The sequence below is a fragment of the Ruditapes philippinarum genome, unplaced genomic scaffold (genome assembly GCF_026571515.1).
Source record: "Ruditapes philippinarum isolate M1 unplaced genomic scaffold, ASM2657151v2 ctg4616_1_1_1_1, whole genome shotgun sequence".
Taxonomy (NCBI): Eukaryota; Metazoa; Mollusca; class Bivalvia; order Venerida; family Veneridae; genus Ruditapes; species Ruditapes philippinarum.
The window spans coordinates 228,637-248,765 of record NW_026854008.1 but is presented as its reverse complement, the minus strand read 5'-3'; the positions used below and the strand labels follow the sequence as shown (position 1 = coordinate 248,765).

At 32.1% G+C, this 20,129-nt stretch overlaps 1 protein-coding gene across 1 annotated transcript in view; it reads right to left on the bottom strand.

The window, feature by feature from the left end:
• Positions 1-19,437, bottom strand: part of LOC132738667 (uncharacterized) — a 32,200-nt gene extending 12,763 nt beyond the window's left edge. The window contains exons 1-5 of the mRNA XM_060726244.1: positions 19,368-19,437; positions 16,785-16,853; positions 16,001-16,420; positions 15,424-15,474; positions 12,174-15,070 (exon numbers count right to left, since the gene is read on the bottom strand). Coding sequence (XP_060582227.1) covers positions 12,174-15,070; positions 15,424-15,474; positions 16,001-16,292 — 3,240 coding nt within the window. The 5' untranslated portion in view covers positions 16,293-16,420; positions 16,785-16,853; positions 19,368-19,437. The remainder of the gene's footprint in view (positions 1-12,173; positions 15,071-15,423; positions 15,475-16,000; positions 16,421-16,784; positions 16,854-19,367) is intronic.
• Between the last annotated feature and the right edge of the window lie 692 nt (positions 19,438-20,129).

The following is a 20,129-nucleotide window of genomic DNA, read 5'->3' as shown; positions in this document are numbered from 1 at the left end:
ACAGGTGTTGTGCATGACACATTGTCTTATAAAAGTGACTTTTTGTGCCAAGTATTTTCAAAATCCTTTGGTTTATGAAGACGTTTTGGACCTGGCACAAAATAAACCCTATAATAGACTATGTTAATCTTTAACCTCAAAGTGTGACATTGACCTTGGAGGTAGGTGACCGTTTGTTGCGCATGACACATTGTTTTATTATTGTGAATAATTGTGGCAAGTATTTACAAAATCCCTTCACAGATAAGAAAGTTATGGACCGGACACGACATATACCCTCGAATAGACAATGTTGACCTTGAATGAGCAAGTGCGACATTGACCCTTGAGGTAGGGGTCTGGTTGTTGCGCATGACACATCGTCTTATTGTAACAAACATTTGTGCCAAGTTATTTTAAAAATTCCTTTGATAAATGACAAAGTTGTGGACAGGACACGAAAGTGTGAATGACGGACGGACGGAGCCTATTTGTACATCATCTTTTTTTCTTCCAAAAGGCGGGGACAATAACAGACGATGATCAGATATTTATAATAAAACATCTGATTGGTTGATTTCAAATTAGAGATAAATAAAGTGAAAGAAGAGGTTTTTGCAAACTGCCGCATTCCGTCGATACGTATCGACGGACAGCGGCAGTATGCCATGCGAAAAAAATATATAGCATATTGCCGCATACATCCATCAGCACTAAGCCATACTGAGAAAAACATAGAATGCAGCCGCATATAGCATACTGCGTCGCGAAAGAGCTTTCAAAATTTCAAAAGCGATGTGGTTTCTAATTTTAAGCCTGGAAAAACCAATACTGAGTAGGTAATTTTCACGATTTCTAGAACAAACATGGCATTGTCCATAAAGCCGACAGGTAAACTAGCATAACAATCTTGCCAATTAAACATTGACTCTATTTTTTCAAGTTAATTTGTTAAAAAATAATTTTTTTTCTAACCAAAATCATCAATTTGTTTAACTTCCACGGATAACGGAATTTTGATACTTCTTCTAATGCCTATGCAAAAACCGGGTTGATTGCATAGCTAAAGGTAGATTTCTCGGGAAATCCGAATTAAAGAGAAGGCGAAACATATATGGTCGTCATCAGATCTACACAAAAGAAATAAGTAGATCTGAACTTTAGTCAGATTGGCTACGATATCAAATTATATTCATATTTTGGTTACTAGTATCAGATAACTTTGAAACAGGAAGACAAACATCGTTTAAATAAATATGTTTTAGGTCTGGACTTAGAACCGCAGAAATAAAACACATAAATGAAAGGCTGACGTCGCCGCAGAAATTAGGTACGGAGAAATTTAAGACCCAATTTTTAAACGCATAATCGCAGAACGTTAACCGCGCAAAAGTAAGTCCTTTAACGGTAACTCAAAACGATAATAGCGACCCAAAACCTTCTTTGCAAATATAACATTCGAAGTTTAAATAAATGCTACAATCTGATTATATGTCTATATAAAAAGCTAGAGCGAACATCTTTTATTGCTATTGAAACTTCCCCGATTGATTTTTCATATCGAGAAGATATTTTGTTTCCACACGCCATAAAACTTGTCCTCTGCAATCAATGTTTACTTTATATTTCACAATACAAATAAAATATTGATATTGCCATAAACGTCTGGCTTAAAACGAAATACATTATTCTTGTTTGAAACATTATATAACACACCGTACAATCAAATGGGCAGACAGCAGTTCAAGCGTTGACAGCTGTACGGGTATATACATGTCGGCGCAGGAAACACAATTGACGGACGGTAAGTATTCATCTATTTTTAACATATGCAAAATGTGTTCGAGTAAATCAATGCTACGGATTCATATTCAACATCCGAAGGAGCATACTAAAAATTTCTGGCCATGTGTAAGCTTTACTTCACGTGTATTTTGACTGAAAAAAACCTCACTCTCCGATGAGATGCGGCATTTTTTATAGTCACAAAAACTTATATTTTCTCATGATAATAAATCCTTTTTATATATGTACGATTCGTAAACGTCAACATTTCGTCATTAAATATTCCAAACCATACCTTCAAAAATGCTTTTCTGTTAAAGTTATAGGGTATTAGGGTATTTAAGTTTGAGTGTCATAAAAATTTTAGTAACGTTATCAGCCGTTCGCCTCTTTTTAATGATAAAATCGACATCCATTCATCAGCAACAATGACTAACGCTGAAAGCCGTTCAAGGAAACAATTTTCTGCGCTTTTGTGCTACAGTTTTTGTGACTTAAAAATAAAAATGCCGCAATTGTGTTTCCTGCGCCGACATGTTTATACTTGAACAGCTGTCGACGCTTGAACTGCTGTCTGCCCATTTGATTGTACGGTGTGTAAAATAACTCGACAAGTAAAGTTTAAATTTCATAATTGTCCATGGTCATTTCAATGCTAACACTTAAAATGTAATCGTTTAAACGGGTTCAGTATAATATTCTCGCAAGGCAATACAATACACATTTTGAAAGCCCCATGTTGATCAATGTTAACGAAAAGATTTAAGATGAACATGGCGTAAAACTTGAAATTTATCATTTTGAACTACCGGTGTGTACATAAATAAATACAAATGCAATTGATAGATCCTTTCTCTGATATTTATTTAAACCACAATCATTTACATGTGTTCCTTTTTTAACAAACAAATTGTAGTGAAATCATTAGACCATTGTAATCGATTTATCTGATAATTTAAATACGACATATTATGACCGTGTAGGATGCATAACGGTATTTTCACCACTTAAAGACCAGCTCAAAGAACAACAGGATATTTAAATTTTTTCGGAATATCCGGGACAATTCGACATTGCAATTTCGTAATGGTTTGTCGAAAAAGATTGAAGGTCAGTTGAAAGTTTGAGAAGTAACAGTGAGGCATTCGTCATAGAACACAAACAGGTACAAATGATCTTTTGAATTTAAACCATTTTAAAAGAAAATATTGTTATTTCAAACATTATTGATGCACATACAAATGTAGGAACCCTTTCTTATTTTTGTAAAGTTCTTTCTTTCTTTTCTAAAAAATCCTATAAGTTATTATACATGTATTAACTTGGATATGTTACATTAATAAAAAAAAACATTGCAAAAATGATTTAGCACGCTAAAAGACAAATTACTACTTTCTAAACAATTTCAAAAAGCAATGGATTTCTTTCATGGTAATTTCGATTTTTACTTTTTTTAGATATTGATTAAATACCTCAACTTACCACCCGATAATTTATATAAAATGGGCAGGATACTGTTTTCGGAAAATTTCACTATTAAAACAGTTAAGATGCCAGAATATATTTTACTGATATTATCTTTTCTTTTGTTATTTATACATGTATTTTAATGTGTGTATAGTAAATCCATTTCAGATCACTAAACAGTGACTTAATTTATGCCAAATTTCACCAATAGTAGTAATCGTAACCTCTGTCAATTTGATAGTTTGTATAAACTAAAAGAAAAAACAACATTAAAACTGTTTAACTCTTATTCATTCAATTGGATATGAAAACAAAATGGCATTTAATATATATAATAAAGACTTACTGTGAAGCGTCTAAGCACTTTGTATCCAAGTTTACTAGCTTGTTATCACGACCAACTGCATAACGGACACACGATCAATAGTTACATATAGATCGGTGCTTGCAGATTAATTATATAAACGTATGTCAGCAGTTTGTTTTCTTTTAACAAGTATGCCATATACTGAGTTTGCTAAAAGATTAAAAAATGCACTGCAATTTACAAAGCTATCCAGTAAGATTCAATTAAACTTCATGTTATAAAATTCACATAAAATATTCATAAATAAAAACAGCGAACAAGTTGTAGTAGTGTATGGTTGGTATATAATTGTATTCATTGCGTCATATGAACACGAGGTCCGTGGTGGGTTTTGGATAGAAACACATACCCAACGACACAAGGATGAGCGAATGTAACTTAAGTTACAATCCAAATCTGCCAATTTAGACCTCACTTTTTTTGGTTAGATTTTCACATCCCAGCATATGACATAGTCTTTCTTTTTCTTTGTCAGATACTTTAGCAAAGATGAGTACAGCACAAATGCGTGAAACCAAAGGAATTACTACGCATGAGACTTATAATATTTACTAAATATCAACACACACAACTTAACAACTCAAGTTATACAAACAAACGAGAGGCAAAGGCAACGTTCACATGAAGCAGTCCCAGACACACCCCAGTCACAACAGCACGGCGCTCAGAAGGCATCAAATCAAAATTGGGAGAGGACATATGAACTTGTAAAACGGGTGAATTAAAATGTTAAAATATAAATGCAAATTGAATCTATTTTACATGCAAAAGAAAATGACCGTAATTTTATAAAAACTAACAGGTGTAAGCTTAGTTTGTTTCTCTGATTTTATTACGTTTTCTGTCTGAAAACAATGTTACTGTCTGAAACAATACAAAGTATTAATTATGTGATTGGAACAAAAAAAGATCGCTTTTTCTTGTTTTTGTTTTGATTGTCTTTTTTTTTGTTTATTGCTACCAATAGAATAATTTTACTTAAATGCTACTTACAGACAATATAATAAGAAAATGACTAGGTTTAGATGACGCTGTCAAAAAATTATTAATATTGTTAATAAAATGTTTGGCATGGATAAATTATGAATGACAAAATGAACAATTCATTGAGTTATACTTCTAAAGTAGAACCGGTTAAATTAATTAATAAAGGAACATAAGAAACTAGATGAAAAGTCATTGATACCACGTTTGTTGTATGTCTATTCTCATTTATTGAATAAATGTACTAGTAATATTGAAGCAAACTGTAATGAAGTGACCGACAGCAAAGCAAAAACGGAAAACAATATTGGACCTTCAACTGGGTTCAATGAATGATGGTATACCGGACGTACTGGCTGATGCGCCAGAGACCTTCTAAAACATTGTTCAATACATCATCAACATATATCTTGAACAAACTGATGACTTCCTAATTGACCTTACCGCCCCTTTTTACGAACGCTTTCTGGGAGCTTCGACCTATTCATAATTAGAACAGGCAATGCGAGCTGGCTTGCAAGACGTTTTTTTTTTTTTTTAGAAACTAAATGCCCCTTAACGAATTTCATATTACCATAAAGGTTCAACGCCCGATAATATTCAATCGGATATTTTATAAGGATGAAAATAATGTTTAAAGTAAAAAAAAATAGGTTAAGAAATAATTAGTACACAAATATATTCACAGGATTACAAACTGGTCTACTTTACATAATAAACTCACGTCAACACCTTTTAAATTTTAAAAGAAAAAAATAAATATTCAGTTGTATTTTTATTTTGAAATCACAACAATGGCGCCAACTCTATTCTGTATTCATCGACTGCCAACTTTTTTAACTGTATGACACAAATACCTCTAGCATAAACAAAATACCTCTAGCATTTATAAACAGTTAAACAAAAATGTTAGTTTCAAGTTCACAGGTTCAGCATAGGTTTAGCATTGCGTGTCAAGAATAACTCTGTCAATATTTGAATTCAGTTAATTCGAAGTTGTCTCCCTTTGGCCATGTCTTGTATAAATAACTTGATAAATTAAATAAATGGTAATATGTCCAGTATCCTGAGCTCCTGGCCGCTGTTTCTTGTGGGGTTGCGTTTATTGAACGCTGCCTCTCTTTGGTGATCTTGTTTACCATATTTTATATCCTTTTATTGATATTAATTTCTATTTATATTAATGTACGCAGACCTTTAATTCCACAAAGGTTAGGGGAGAGTGATTTGAAATCGGCGACCTTTACTAATCACCCTCTGTACAATGTCTAGAAATAAATAACCTTTCAATCTGAATTCAAGGAAGTAATTTATTTGACGCAAATTAAAAAAAAATCAATTATATTGTCAAATTAAAGTACTCATGGACCGATTCTGGAAGGGCATATAAAAACCATTTATAACAGATCAATACTGAACTTCCAACGCTTGCAACAAAGTGGATTGAAAGCATTTTTTCTATGATCTTATTCATAAAAATCCCAACACTGAACTCAAAACAAAAACAATGGGTGTAAATATGAACATATTCGTGTAATATTATACATCATAATTATATGCAAAACAACAAATGCGATATTTATCACGGTCCACAATATTCATTTAAAGGAATTGCACTGAGGTCCAAAAGCCTCAAAACATTACGATTGAAAATCAAACACGAATCAACGGGACAATTTAAACAGAACAAAAATGAGTGATAGATAATAAAAAATAAATGTACTCGGAGTTAAATTAAAAAATAAATCTTTGGTGTCACTACAGCCCGCTTTAAGTAAATAGCATTTATACATTTTCATTTTCTGATCACTTTGAACATTATAAATGATAATTCTAAGAAAATGGTAAGAATAAATAATCTGAAATTTTACACATACATTTTGGTTAAAATCTACGGCCCCGTAGACGAAAAACCTCAATTGAAGAGTCCATCAATCCGTTCAAAATACAGACATTGATGCCACCTTTACTGTGGAGTACTTGTTCTGGTGACAGGAACAAATCATTTTCCACCTTGTGGGTTTTCTAAATTGATTGATGTGGACTTCTATACTTGTGAAAGCAGACCTCCATCTGCAATGATATTTGCCCTTTTGTTATGGCTACCAAGGATATCTGACCCTGGCATGGTGTCAACTTCAGTGTGAAATAATCATATGAATTTTATGAAAGACCAATGAAAGACTTCATAACCTCTGATCCTCTTTCAAATTTTCATTTTGTTTAGTTCTGCAAATTGTTTACTCGTTTAGGGCACACGCTTTCTTTTACTTTGGGACCATACGCCGCTTTTCATGGAATGGCACTACTGTGTAACATTGAAGGTTCCTTGATAACCGCCTTATGAACACATCTGTGATGAATGCAAAAGTTCACAATTTTTTCAATACTGAATTGTGCTTAAGCCAGTGCTAGGGTGCGTGAACGGTAACTTGCACTTTCCAGTACCGTCAATGAACAGGCTCAATTAATCCGAGTCTGGAACATTTTCAATTTTTTTTGACTTTCTTTAGGTATTTTGTTTTTCCCTATTTTAGTGTAGTTCTTTCATTTAATAAATTCGAATCTGACAGAATTTTGTTCACTGAACAGAGAATTAGCTTCTGTGATCGGCTGATGTCCATCAACTGATAAGATTTTGACCAAACTTAAGAAAGGTCATTCGGTAGGCCTCTTTCAAACTTGTTCATTTATTCTGGTCCAATGCACAACTAGCTTACAAACCTTAAAATAGTTTGTTCAACAGGAAACTGTACAACGCTTCCGGTCTGGAAGTACTGGTTCGGTCTGGCCCTTTGATGTTTGGTTATCATTATCGTCTAGCGGTCCCTCTCATGGGCTCACATTTTTAACATATTTTTGAAACGGTGTGTTAAATATTTTGAATATTAAATATTAAGTTGAAAGTTAAAAAAAATCAAAGCCTCAAAACTCATGAAAAGAAAGATAAAATATTAAAAGCAACGTTCAAAGAACCGCTCTTCCCTACATCAGTTATATACTTGCTTATGCAAAAAAGAGAGAACAAACAGAATCCCTAACAAACGACTAGAACGACCAAACTGAAAATTCTGCAGGCTCGGTGTGAGTTAGCTTGTTCATAGGCAGGTTATGTGTTTTTTCAGCATATGATTTTCGTAAATGAAAACTCTTTAACCAATATTTTATTCAATAAACACTTACAATATTTAGTTTATTCGGTATTATTGTACAAATTATATAAAAATCCAACATATTTAATGTTATACTAGCATATGTGTGTGAAAATATTTTATATTGAAAGGGAAAGGACTGAAACAAACACGTATAACATTTTATACGTAAGTTACTTCTCTTCTGCACAATAAAGCATGCTTTCTTCTATTTCAACAACAGAAAGTCAAAAGTGTTTCAAAGCTTATTTAACATTGAATGATTTTGCCGACATATATTTGGTTTGAGATAAACAATTGCACAAAAATACATTAACACTTAATTTCAAATTCAGATAACTCAATCTGTTAAGGAAAATATGAGTATTCGAGGGCAGATTGATAAGTTTCTTCTTAAATATTTTTTTCTTCATCATATCACATACAAACTCTTATATACGAGTATGTAAATCAACCTTTTTACATTCATTATCAGGTAACTGAATAGATACGAGATATTTAACAAACTTTTATGAATAGCAACCACTGTTTGGTAACTTTAGCACGCTATTACTTGACATGTTCAGAATTCATTTAATGTGCCAATGTGAAGTGAGAACCTTACAGACATTTTGCACACGCACAACGTACTGTACCTTATTATTTCGATGTTGAATGGCTGTTTTTTTGCAGTATCGTTTTAAAGGTATGGCTTCTAACCGGCGCTTAATGTCAACAAATAACTTTGAGTTGTGTGTGGTTGTTAAAGTTTATGCGGGACACAAACGTTTACCGTACGAAACACTAAAACAAGATACAAAAACAACTTGCGGAACATTTGTCTACAAATGGGAAGAGCGATATAAGGATGTGTTTGATGTTGGACGAAGTTGCGAGTTACTGTTGGAAACAAATCGTGACCCGAGAATTGTTGGAATGACCAACGGTGCACGGCATGAGGTATTTCGGAGCATCTTTCGCGCATTACACAGCAGCGTATTCTAACAGAGTTAAATTTGGTTACGCACATGTACGAAAATAAAACAAAGGGCAGTCACAGGTGTATAATACTCCAGGGTAGGCATTAGTCTTAGTTTGATATTTAAGTAACATCAACTTGACCCTACATTGACACCGGCGTGCTTCAATTACGACATAATACTGTTGTTCAATGTTTTATGTAATCGTTATTGTTCAATGTATCAAATTAAAATTTGAGGTCTATGCCAATCAATCACCTTTGTTAGAAAGCAAGTCGTTCGGTACCCTTTATAACATTAAATATACTTTAGAAAATGAAATATTTTTACATTATGTCGATTGCGTTGTTGTTTTAATGTCAAATTGTAAAATATATGATCACCGACAAAACCAAAAAACTTGATTGCGTACAGTAAAGATATCAGGTAAAGAAGTACGAAGGAAAGAAATATAACTGTTAAAAGATAGTGGGTGGTTGGAAGGGTAATGTTATTTCGCTTTGAAAATGATCAAAACTAAATTGGACATAATTATAAAGTTTACTTTATATTCTTCGACTTTAATATAATGCTAACGTTTATATATTTGGTCAAATGTTTCGTAAAATGTTGCGATTAGGAAAATTCTATTTCTCTAACTAAGCAATTAAAGGCAATTATTATTATTATTAGTTTTATTTGAAACATTCCTCAAAACTCTGACTTAGTTTACAATACACCATAATGATTAAAAATATTAAATCAATTTTGTTATAATGCACATTTAAAACAATAATAACAATTAGCATACCCCCTTTGTTAATCTGTAAGGCCATTTCTGCGCACTCCCTGGTGTTATATTACGATTCCATTCAATAAATTAAAGCAGTTTATCTAATACGTGTGTTATACGATGACTGATACAATTCCCAGCATTTAATAACGTAACTATATAGATATTACATTGCCGATTTGTGGCACAAAAACGGTCGAATCTTACTATTTTCCTCACCTATTTGGTATAATATGAAAGTTTATTCTGTACCATCGAATTCATTCTACCAATTTATCTACTAAAACTCCCTAATCATGTCAATACCAACTTTAAATCAATACTTTAAATTACCAGAAAAAATAAAACGTAATTAAACGGATTAATCACTGCAACATTTTTACTTAGATTAGAAAATGCATTCATCATTCATGCTATAAATCTATCAGTAAAAGAAAAAAAAAAGATGTACATCGTTATTCATTTGGTATTTTAGTAACAGTATAAATATTATAATTTTTACCGCATTGCAATCTATTCAATTGTGATATTATGTAAAACAAACAGCATTTAATATTTAAAATGTGACCAAAATCATAATTTATTCTTCAAATTAGACATTCTTATAACATTTATATATTTGCTAAAATATCATGTATAAATATTTTCTTATCGACAAGTATAGTAGTGCAGTATCATTATTTATACCTAATAAGAATCTATTTAAGAGGGATATCTTTATCCTGTAAAACAAACATCATTTTTTATATATATTCAAATTTGACCAAACGTTTTATCCAAATTATTCTTCAAATTATTATAATACTTATATTTTATTAAATTCAAATGTGACATAATGATTACGGGTTTCTATATACATTTGTCAGTATAAAAATTCGATTTTTTTTCTCCAATCTACACTTTTAATCATTCCTAAATAACCCCCTTTATCATTATTATAATACACGTTTAATATAAATAAAAACACACTTTTGTCGTAATATTGTCCTCTTTGTTATAAAACGCGTGTTATAAAATTAATTATATCATACACACTACTTGATTACGTACCAAACCGACCCCACTGCTGCTCGTGTAATTTATATTTTCAACAAAGGTTGCGTACATTATCTGTGACTCGATTCTAATAAACAAGGCAGTTTTTCTTCAAGTATATTTGACATGACGGTCAATATAAGAAATGGTAGTTAGGTAAATCTGAACTGAATTTTTTCAAAGTAACTTAACTAGATTTTCCCCGTGATCTATTATTACTTTGACATTTAAACATAACATAACCATATACCTAGGACATTTTTTATTTGACACGGTAAATTTCTGACGCCATCGTTAACCCTTTCACTGCCATAGGGACGGCTTATGCCGTCCCTGTTATTTTCGGCGTATTTGCCATATAGACGGCTTTAGACATAAACATAATAATAATAATAAATTAATAATAATAATAAAAATAATAATAAATATGAATAAAATTATACCATCGACAATAATTAGTATTATACTAGCATATTGGAAACATATATAATTATTATAATACTAATTACAAATAATAATAATAATTATATTTATAATTAATAATATAGCATTTTCTTAGAAAACCCTCTGGCAAATAGGTGATCAATAAAACAATAACCCTCTGGCAGCGAAAGGGTTAACGAATATAATGCAGATGTTAATTCTTTAAATAGATAGTAAATTTATATAATAATACAATGAAACATCGCTGTACTATTACTGTTTTTTTGTTTTATCACATTTCAATCATTTCAGTCATGGCTGTTTTATTAATTATTTACATTAGACAAGGACGTTGTAAACAAAGTTTACATTTTGTAATACTCATATATTTATTACATACATTTTAATAAATTCAATTCATAAAAGAACTTTTGTTAATAAATTATTTGTATTTGATAATTATAATGGACGTGACTTCATCAACTTAGAAACTAAGCCAATGCTAGTGGTAACGGCTTGTGTGACAGGTATGAGCAGAAGAAATGACAAAAATGCAAAACAATGACATATTTCTTCGGTTATAGTGGCAGTGGTAAAAAGTTGTCCCGTACTTCACTTCAGTTTTGTTTTATATTGTTCTGGTCTTTCATTGATTGCAACATATTCAGTGTTGTAACTTGAGTTCCACTCAAGACGGTGCAAGAGGCATGAGGGATGTTGTAATTTTCATAATTCCCCGTGTACAGACTCAATCAAACAGGGTCTGCAGTTTCGTGTAATTGTGTTGTTTAATTGCATCCGAGGGATCAAACTCTTTCAAGATTTTTACATGCTAAACATGGCAGTGTTTCTTAAGTATATTTGAAATGTCGGGCAAAAAATATTTAAAAGTAAGAGGTCATTTGGAACAAAAAAAATACAGCTTAATGAAAAATACGGTTTTCAAAAAGAAGCATAGCAAACCATAAATTCGTTTTTTGTTGTTTTTTTTTTTCAAAATAAGGTGGGGCATAAAACGGATTGTTATAAACAAAAACCTAATACACTATGAAATTGACATTTTCCTGAAAGTTGAGGATTCAAAAGAAGCTACTGTTACAAAAAAAAGAAGAAAGGAAACGGCCAAATTGAAAATGTTTGAGGTTAGGTTTTACTGAACATATTCCTAGACAAACGTAAGCTACAGTTCTCGCCCCTTGCACCGGCGTATGTTGAATTCATATTTTAAACAACAGATGGTTAAAGTTTCATACACTGTTCGTTTTTTTGTCTAAGCTTGCTCTACTTGCGAATTCAGGATCTTTTGCAGCGATGACATCTCTAAAAGACTTAAATGGTGGTTTTTCTAACATGTAACTTTTAACAGGCTTTTTATCCCTGTATCTCCTACAAATATTTTTCCACGATGTTCTTTTTTGTAAGATATCAAAAATAGATTGACCAGAGTTTGTCAGCATTCGATAATCAGCTTTGAAGTCTTCTACTAATATTGTAAATATTTCTAAATCTAGTTGCTCACATGCGGTATGAAGAGGCGATTTCCCATATTTATCTTGTGCATTGACGTTCACTTTTGGGGACAACAATTTTACAACTTCAATCAAACCTTTATGAACTGCAGCATGTAATGGCGTATATCCGTGTTTGTCTGGCGTCATAACGTCTGCAACTGGCAGCAGACTTTTAATAATCTGAAGGATTGACCATTTGTCAGACTCAACCTTGGTTGGTCGAACTTTGAATATCACATCCATTACTTCTTTCAGTATACCATCAAAAGAATCCCCGCTTACTACCTCTGAAGGTCTCGTTTCTTGGTGACAATTAGCTATCACTCGGTAAAATGGTGTCTGTCCATAAAAATCTTTAACGTTTGGGTTTACATTGTATTTCAACAGTAAGTCCACAAGGCTCCAACTCTTCTTGTACACTGCAACATGAAACAAATCTGCACCTTTAATGACCGATCTAATTCCATAGGATATTCTACGTTTCAATGTTACACGGGAAACATCTGCATTAAGTAGCATTTCCACTACCTCAATACTTGGCCACGTTTGAAGGGCAGCACAATGGATAGGATAGTGTCCTCTGTAATCCTTTGCAGTTATGGTCGCTCCATATTGTAAAAGCAATTTTGTAATATCTTTGATTCCCATGTCGGCACTTAAATGAAGCGGCGTTCTTTTATATTTTCCAGCTTTAGTATTTACAGATGCATTGTGTTCAAGTAATACTTTGCATGCCTTAGTTTGGCGATACATAATTGCTTTATCCAAAGCCGACCAATTGAATCGGTTTCTATAATTGATATCTGCACCTTGACTGAGTAGTAATTTAATGCATTCTGCAGAACCGCATTTTGCTGCTGCAATTAAAGGGCTGTTTCTATTATGGCTATTTGCATAGGCCACATTTTCATGATTTCTATTATGAAGCAAACATTCAAGACATTCAACGTGGCCTTTAGCTGCTGCAAAATAAATTGCATCTTCACACACAACAGCACCATGTTGTACCAACATTTGTATGATATCTTTCAAACCTTGATGAGATGCTATAAGCAAATTTGTCCTTATGAAACTTGCCTCGTTACTTACTAGATGATAATTTAGTTCAAAATACACGTTAAGGGGACATTTGTGTTTGTACAGAAGTGCAAGCGATGGTAGATAAACAGGGATTAGTCCTCCAAAATCAATATCGCAGTTCCAGTCAGTGCATATGATTGGCAATGTGTCAATTGGCCTTGACATAATGAAACGTCCTATTATGCTTTCATAAAACATTTTGACGAACTCAGAATGACTAAAGCAGTCGTGCTTTAAAACTGTCGTATTTATGTTGAGCTCACCAGGTAATGCAAAATCTGGAGAAACACGGCCAAAATTATTACGAATTTCGAAATCTCTCTTTTTTGCAGAAAAACATAAAAATGATTTTAGTTTTGTCACATTCATATGCTTACAAATTGCTTTAAGTAGTTCCTCGAAATGATATTCATTTACGAATATATGGTAACCATCATCTTTTGTTTTATCAGTCGTCACATACTCCATAATGAACTCCATGTCAGCAAACTCAATAATTGCATTTGGATAATTCTGACCAGCAACAAGGCCTACCATATCTTTTACGATATTATGTGTGAAAGAACAAACTCCATTTTGTTTGTCAAACATAATGAATCCATATTTATGATATTTCACGGATTTCATAAGGACTCGTACAATATGCCCTTTCAGGTCAATGCCAAACTTAAGAGCAGTTTCTTTCATTTCGTTAGATAAGTTACTTGGCTCGATACTTTTCAAGTGTAACTGTTTGTTTGGTCTGGTCCAAATAAGAATTAAAACAAGAAACTTTTCCTCGTCCACAAATAGCTCACCGAGACACTTCTTAAAAAACAAATTCGGTTTTGAAAAGAAGTAAGATCTCAAGTTAAATAACGTTTCATTGTGACAAAACAATGAAACAATTTCAGGAAATCCAATCATTGCTTTGATGTGCCCTTTTTGAGAAAGGTAGCCACTTAAGGCAATTGGTAATTTGTACTGATTTCTTGAGAAAGTGATCGATTTTTCATACGTTTGACTGCATTGTTCTATTTCTTTAGTACTTAACACTTTATCAGCATTGTCTACGTGTTTTGTGATTATGGCACTTCTTTCTGAAGAAGTAAGATTAAACGATGCAAGGAGCTGGATATTCTCATGTTTGAATATAGTGCATTTTTGAACTTTCATTTTTGCTTCGAAATAAATGTAATGTCGAGAGGTTATAATTATTCTAATCATTTTCGCTTGTAAAGCCTTTTCCATATCTTTGCAACGTAGTGACCAGCCATTTAAGAGGTTTTCATCCAGTGCTCCAGCGCCAAATATATCATCAATGAAAATTGTATCAAACATCCCTTTGTTGATGTCAATATTATCCCAATCTGTTGGCAAGGTAAGCTTTAGACATGAACCTTTTTGAGATGTTTCTGATAACAACTTCGTAGCCATAGTTGTCTTTCCTTCTCCTGGAGGTCCAATTAGTATAATGCAGCCCGTTTTAAGTAATATTTCCTTTGCATTCTTGTGTGCTGTTGTTTCAACATACACATTGTCGCGAGCTTGGTCTTCGGTGTAAAGTTCCGTAATAGCTGAAGTAATATAGTAGAACAGAGAAACAAATGCAAATAAAATTCTAAAGCATACACGAAACATTTGAATCTATGCATATATGTAATTTATACTGTCCTTTTTTTAATTTTGTTTTATTTTGATCAGATTTATTCACTATGTTCAAATAATAAGTTAACTGGCGCATTACAAGCGTCTTTTTTAATATAAATTGCTATTATACTCGAATGGAATAAAATGTCAAGCAAAATATAAAAAAAAAACATATATATTTAATAAGCTTACATATATGTACATAAAGGGTATTGCATGATTATGTCGCAAAGTATTTTAGTTAAATAATAGATTTTGTTACACAAAAATGAAAACTTACTTGCAAGGTTTTGAAGTCGAGGATGCAACTTGCTTTTCGCCGTTGTAGTTACTACAATGATATAAAAGTAAGCATCAACCAAGTGATATAAATTTGAGGATACGAAAAGAGATTGTTTCTGTTAATTATTTGAACGGTTGATTGCAAATATAATATCTATAATCAATAAATTAAGAATAATATATTATTATAGGCAAAAATAAAGAGTGCATGATACATAAAAAATTCAAGTATGATAAACAAGATCAACAAAGAAAGGCGGCGTTCAATGAACGCAACCCAAACGACCAAACAACAGGAACCAGCGGAGGACCCCAAACAAAAACTGGACAGGGCGCAAGGCAGAGTACGGACAGGAAAATCATATAAATGATACCTGAAAGGTAAGTTATTCCTTCAGTCATAAATATGCTGTGAATTCAATGTTTATGACTGACATTTGTATTTCGTACGGATTATGAAAACTATTTACTTTTGGTCATCTATCTTAGGAAATATTCTTCAGCGACTATAATAAAGTTATATTGAATAGTGATTTTTCGTGATTTGTAAAAATAAGAAACAAATATAAAAATACATGTTATACTTGTGTCCTTCACGTCTTGTTCTAGTTTCTTTTGTCTTGACTCCATTACAGATAGTTGTGTTCTTTGTTCCAACGATTCATCATCAAGTTGATCAATACGTGTTGTTTCTTCTATTTGTTTGTTTTCAATAGTCTCTATCTTTTTCTCGTGAATAGCAACTGTATTACAAACCTCTGTCGATTTTTGATTTGCATTTTCTAGATCTTGTTTTACTCTTTCAATGTCTTCTCTGGTCTTTTCGAGCTTTGAATTGATTTCATCTATGTGTTTTTGAATTATCATATCCGTCTCTTCCCACTCTTTAATTATTTTCTGATATTCTTTTCTTTAGCTGGGTCTATACTTTTATCTCTTAACGTAAGAATGTCGTTTTGCAAATTTGGGATTCCTGCCCCAAGCCGTAACATTACCTTCAATTGAAACAGAATAAAGATACAATGGTAAGTGATTTGTTTAAAGTTTGATTTATCATTTCTAATCCAAACATTTAATTGAAAAGATTATATAAATCATGTTAAAAACAGAATGTATTTTATATTAATTTGGCATATTCTATACATAAATACCGGGAATAGCACAAACTGCATGGTAAATAGTCTTAAGGTATTTCAAGGAAATATAATAATATCGTTTGTAGTTCACTACTGTCTACAATAAAGCTTAGTAATAACATAAAAAGCGTCACAATGACAGACAATATTAAATATTGCATAGATGAGGATGTTTAAATTCATGGCACTTAATGCGAGTATGGAATAAAAACTTTACACATACTTGTTCCATTTCGTTCCAGCTGACTTGAAAATGATGTTTTGTAATTGACATGTTTTTTAAATGCGCAATCTGTCAAAAAATATAATAAAATGATCATCGTTAATATAACATTATTTATTGATGACAAACATAAATACACAATTACATTGCAAGGTATATTTAATTCCACTATAATTAAGCAACAATGTATTATTTGTTCGTTTGGATTTTTACGGCATGTCAACACATAACTGACCATATCGTGCAGAATGCTATAATAGGCTTAAAATGTTATGTAAAACTTTGTAAATGACAATAGAAATGAGCCAATTAGATCCTAGAGTACAAGTTGATCTCTTTCAAATAATCAATAATGTTTTTGGATGGAATTGTATTAAAGAGTTCTTTGAGTAAATTTACACAATAAACTCTATTACGGGTCTGTTAAAAATCATCACATTCAAGAAGAAAATGATTGACAGTAAAATTTTCATTACAAGCTACACAGAAAGGCGCATTGTCATTCGTGAGGAGATAAGAGTGGTTAATTTTAGTGTGTTTAATTCGGCATCGAAGAAGAACTGTTAGATCATGGCGGTTTGACAAAGAAAGAGATGGTGACACATCAAGAGATGGGTTTATATCGTGAAGTTTATTAAAAACGGCATTGTCCCAATTTGCTTTCCATTCCGATGATGCGAGTTTATTTATAGTCGCTCTTAAATTACATCTACCTTTTCATTTCCTCGTATACCTACATGACTTGGAGTCCAATATAATTTAACAGATTTTGTTTTTAAGTATATCATGATATTGTCAGATTTTTTATTTTAATGGATATTAAACAGAAAGGGAGTCAGAAAATATCACAAATTTATCATGGGTATGCTGCTCTATGTATGACAATGTTAAATCTATAGCTTTTGCTTCAGCAGTAAAAATTGATGCATTATCTGGTACCCTCATACTAGATGTAAAATTATTTTCAAAAACAGCCGCACCTACTTTTCAACCTTCTTTGGAACCGCACGTATTTATATGTATAAAGTATTCATGTTCTTCCTTAATTGCTAGAAACTTCTCTTTCAAATGTTCAGGTGAATTTGATACTTTTTTATATTTGAAAGGTTAATATTTATTTTCGGGGAATCATAAGTCTAAGGTGGAACATCCTCAGCGTCATTTTGAAGGATACTGTTTGGATTAATTTTAAGTTTATCTAAATCGTCTTTTAAACGAAGGCCTAATGGTTTAATTTCCTTTGGTTTGTTAACAAATATTTCAGTATAACTTGGTTTGAAAATAATTTGTTTAGCTGCATTTTTGCTGTTAGATGAAATTCTAATTGCATATTGAAGTGATAGCTTTTTTCGAAGAAGATGAAGCGATGGTTCCCCAGCTTTCGCATGTAAGCGTTCTACAGATGAGGTGCGAAAAGCACCTAAAGCTAAACGTAAACCCTGTTTATGTATGGTATCTAGAATTTGAAGATGTGATTTTCTTGCAGACCCATATAATACTACAGAACCATAATCTAATTTTGATCGGATAAAACTTCTGTATAATTTCAGTAACGTGAAAGAATTTGATCCCCAATTTGTACTTGATAAAAACTTAAGTTAACTTAAAGCTTTTAGGCATTTAGTTTTTAAATGTTTAATTTTTGATATAAAAGAAAGTGTTTTTTTATCAAATATGATTCCTAACAACTTAGCTTCATCAACTACTGGAATTTTAGAACCAGATATGTAGAGTTCATGGCCATTATGGTGTTTCCGCAATCGACAAAAAATGAACACATTGAGTTTTTGACTTTGTAAATTTTAAACCATTTTCTATTGCCCACGTTTGAATTTTATCTAAATTTTGTTGAAGTTGCCTTGCAATTGTTCTTATACGTTTCGATCGATAACAGATAAGAAAATCGTCTACATATAGAGAACAATCTATGCCTGGTGTAAGAGCACTAGCAAAATAGTTTATTTTAAGACCAAAAGTGTTACAGAAAGTATGCTTCCTTGAGGAACACCTTGTTCTTGCTGGTGGTCCTCAGAAAAAATTGAACCAAGTCTTAGTTTAAAGTGCCTATCGACAAATCCAGAAATGAAAATAGGAAGTTTGCCTTTAAGTCCAGCGTCGTTTAGATTTTATAGGATACCATATTTCCAAGTAATATCGTAAGCCTTCTCAAGATCAAAGAAAATTGATACCAGGTATTGGTTATTTACAACGACTTCTCTAATAAAAGTTTCAAGTCGGACGAGATGATCGTTTGTACTCCGCTGTTTACGAAAATCTGGCTGAAAATAAGTGATAATTCAATTTTTTTCTAGATACAAAACTAACCGATTATTTATCATTCTCTCGAAATTTTTGCAGAGGCAGCGGACGATAATTTGTAGGGTCAGTTGAATCTTTTCATGTTTAGGGATAGGAATAACCAACGCACATTTCAAGTGTTGGGAAATTTACCAGATACCCAAATTTTGTTAAAAATTTCAAGAATCAAGTCAAGAGTATTGATATTGATATGCGACTGTAAATGATACAAATACTCTCAGCTAATAAGTTTTTAACTTATTTTCATAAGGCTAAGTAACTTACATCATTTCTCATTTTTCTGATCCTTGTTATGTCTGCTTCTTTTGATAAGTCCATTGAGGATGGTACCCAGCCAGCAGGGTGTGATTGACTGTTAAGACCACAAATATTCAGAAGCAAACAACAAATGAGAGATACATCAAATGTTGCGGAATCTGGATCTTTGGTTTGGGGGAAAAGTAAATTCCATTGCTCGTTCGAAATGACTTTTTTCTTCCATAAGATGTCGAGTTTCGCTCTTGATTTCTTTAAAAAATCTTTTAGCGGCTGCGGTTGCACAATTTGATCAAACGTGTGTCTTAGAACAAGAGTACCGAAATCTACTATTAATACCTGTAGTCGAAAACAATCCGATTTTTCTTCTGTCAGAACAAGAGGAGCCATCATTTATAGTTTCTGTAATGAAAACCAAAATAAGTGCATGTGTTTGTAATTGCTTTATAATTATATTTCCTTGTAACGTGTAGCTTTTAATATTACTCGAAATGCTGTAGAAAAAAATCCATACTAGTACATGTTCATCCGCATTAGGTATTAAAGCTATTAACGGTTCATTATGCCCTAGAAACACTTTAATTTATTTTTCCGACAACAAAATTTGTTACCTGAGACGCATCGAGAAAACGAGATAAACAAACTAGAACCCTTATTTTTAAATACAATTATCTGTGAAACATTTTTTATTAGTCTGTTCAATGTCAGAAATCTTTGCATTAGATATATAAAATTTCAAATAGAATAATATTCCAAATTCTATGAACATTT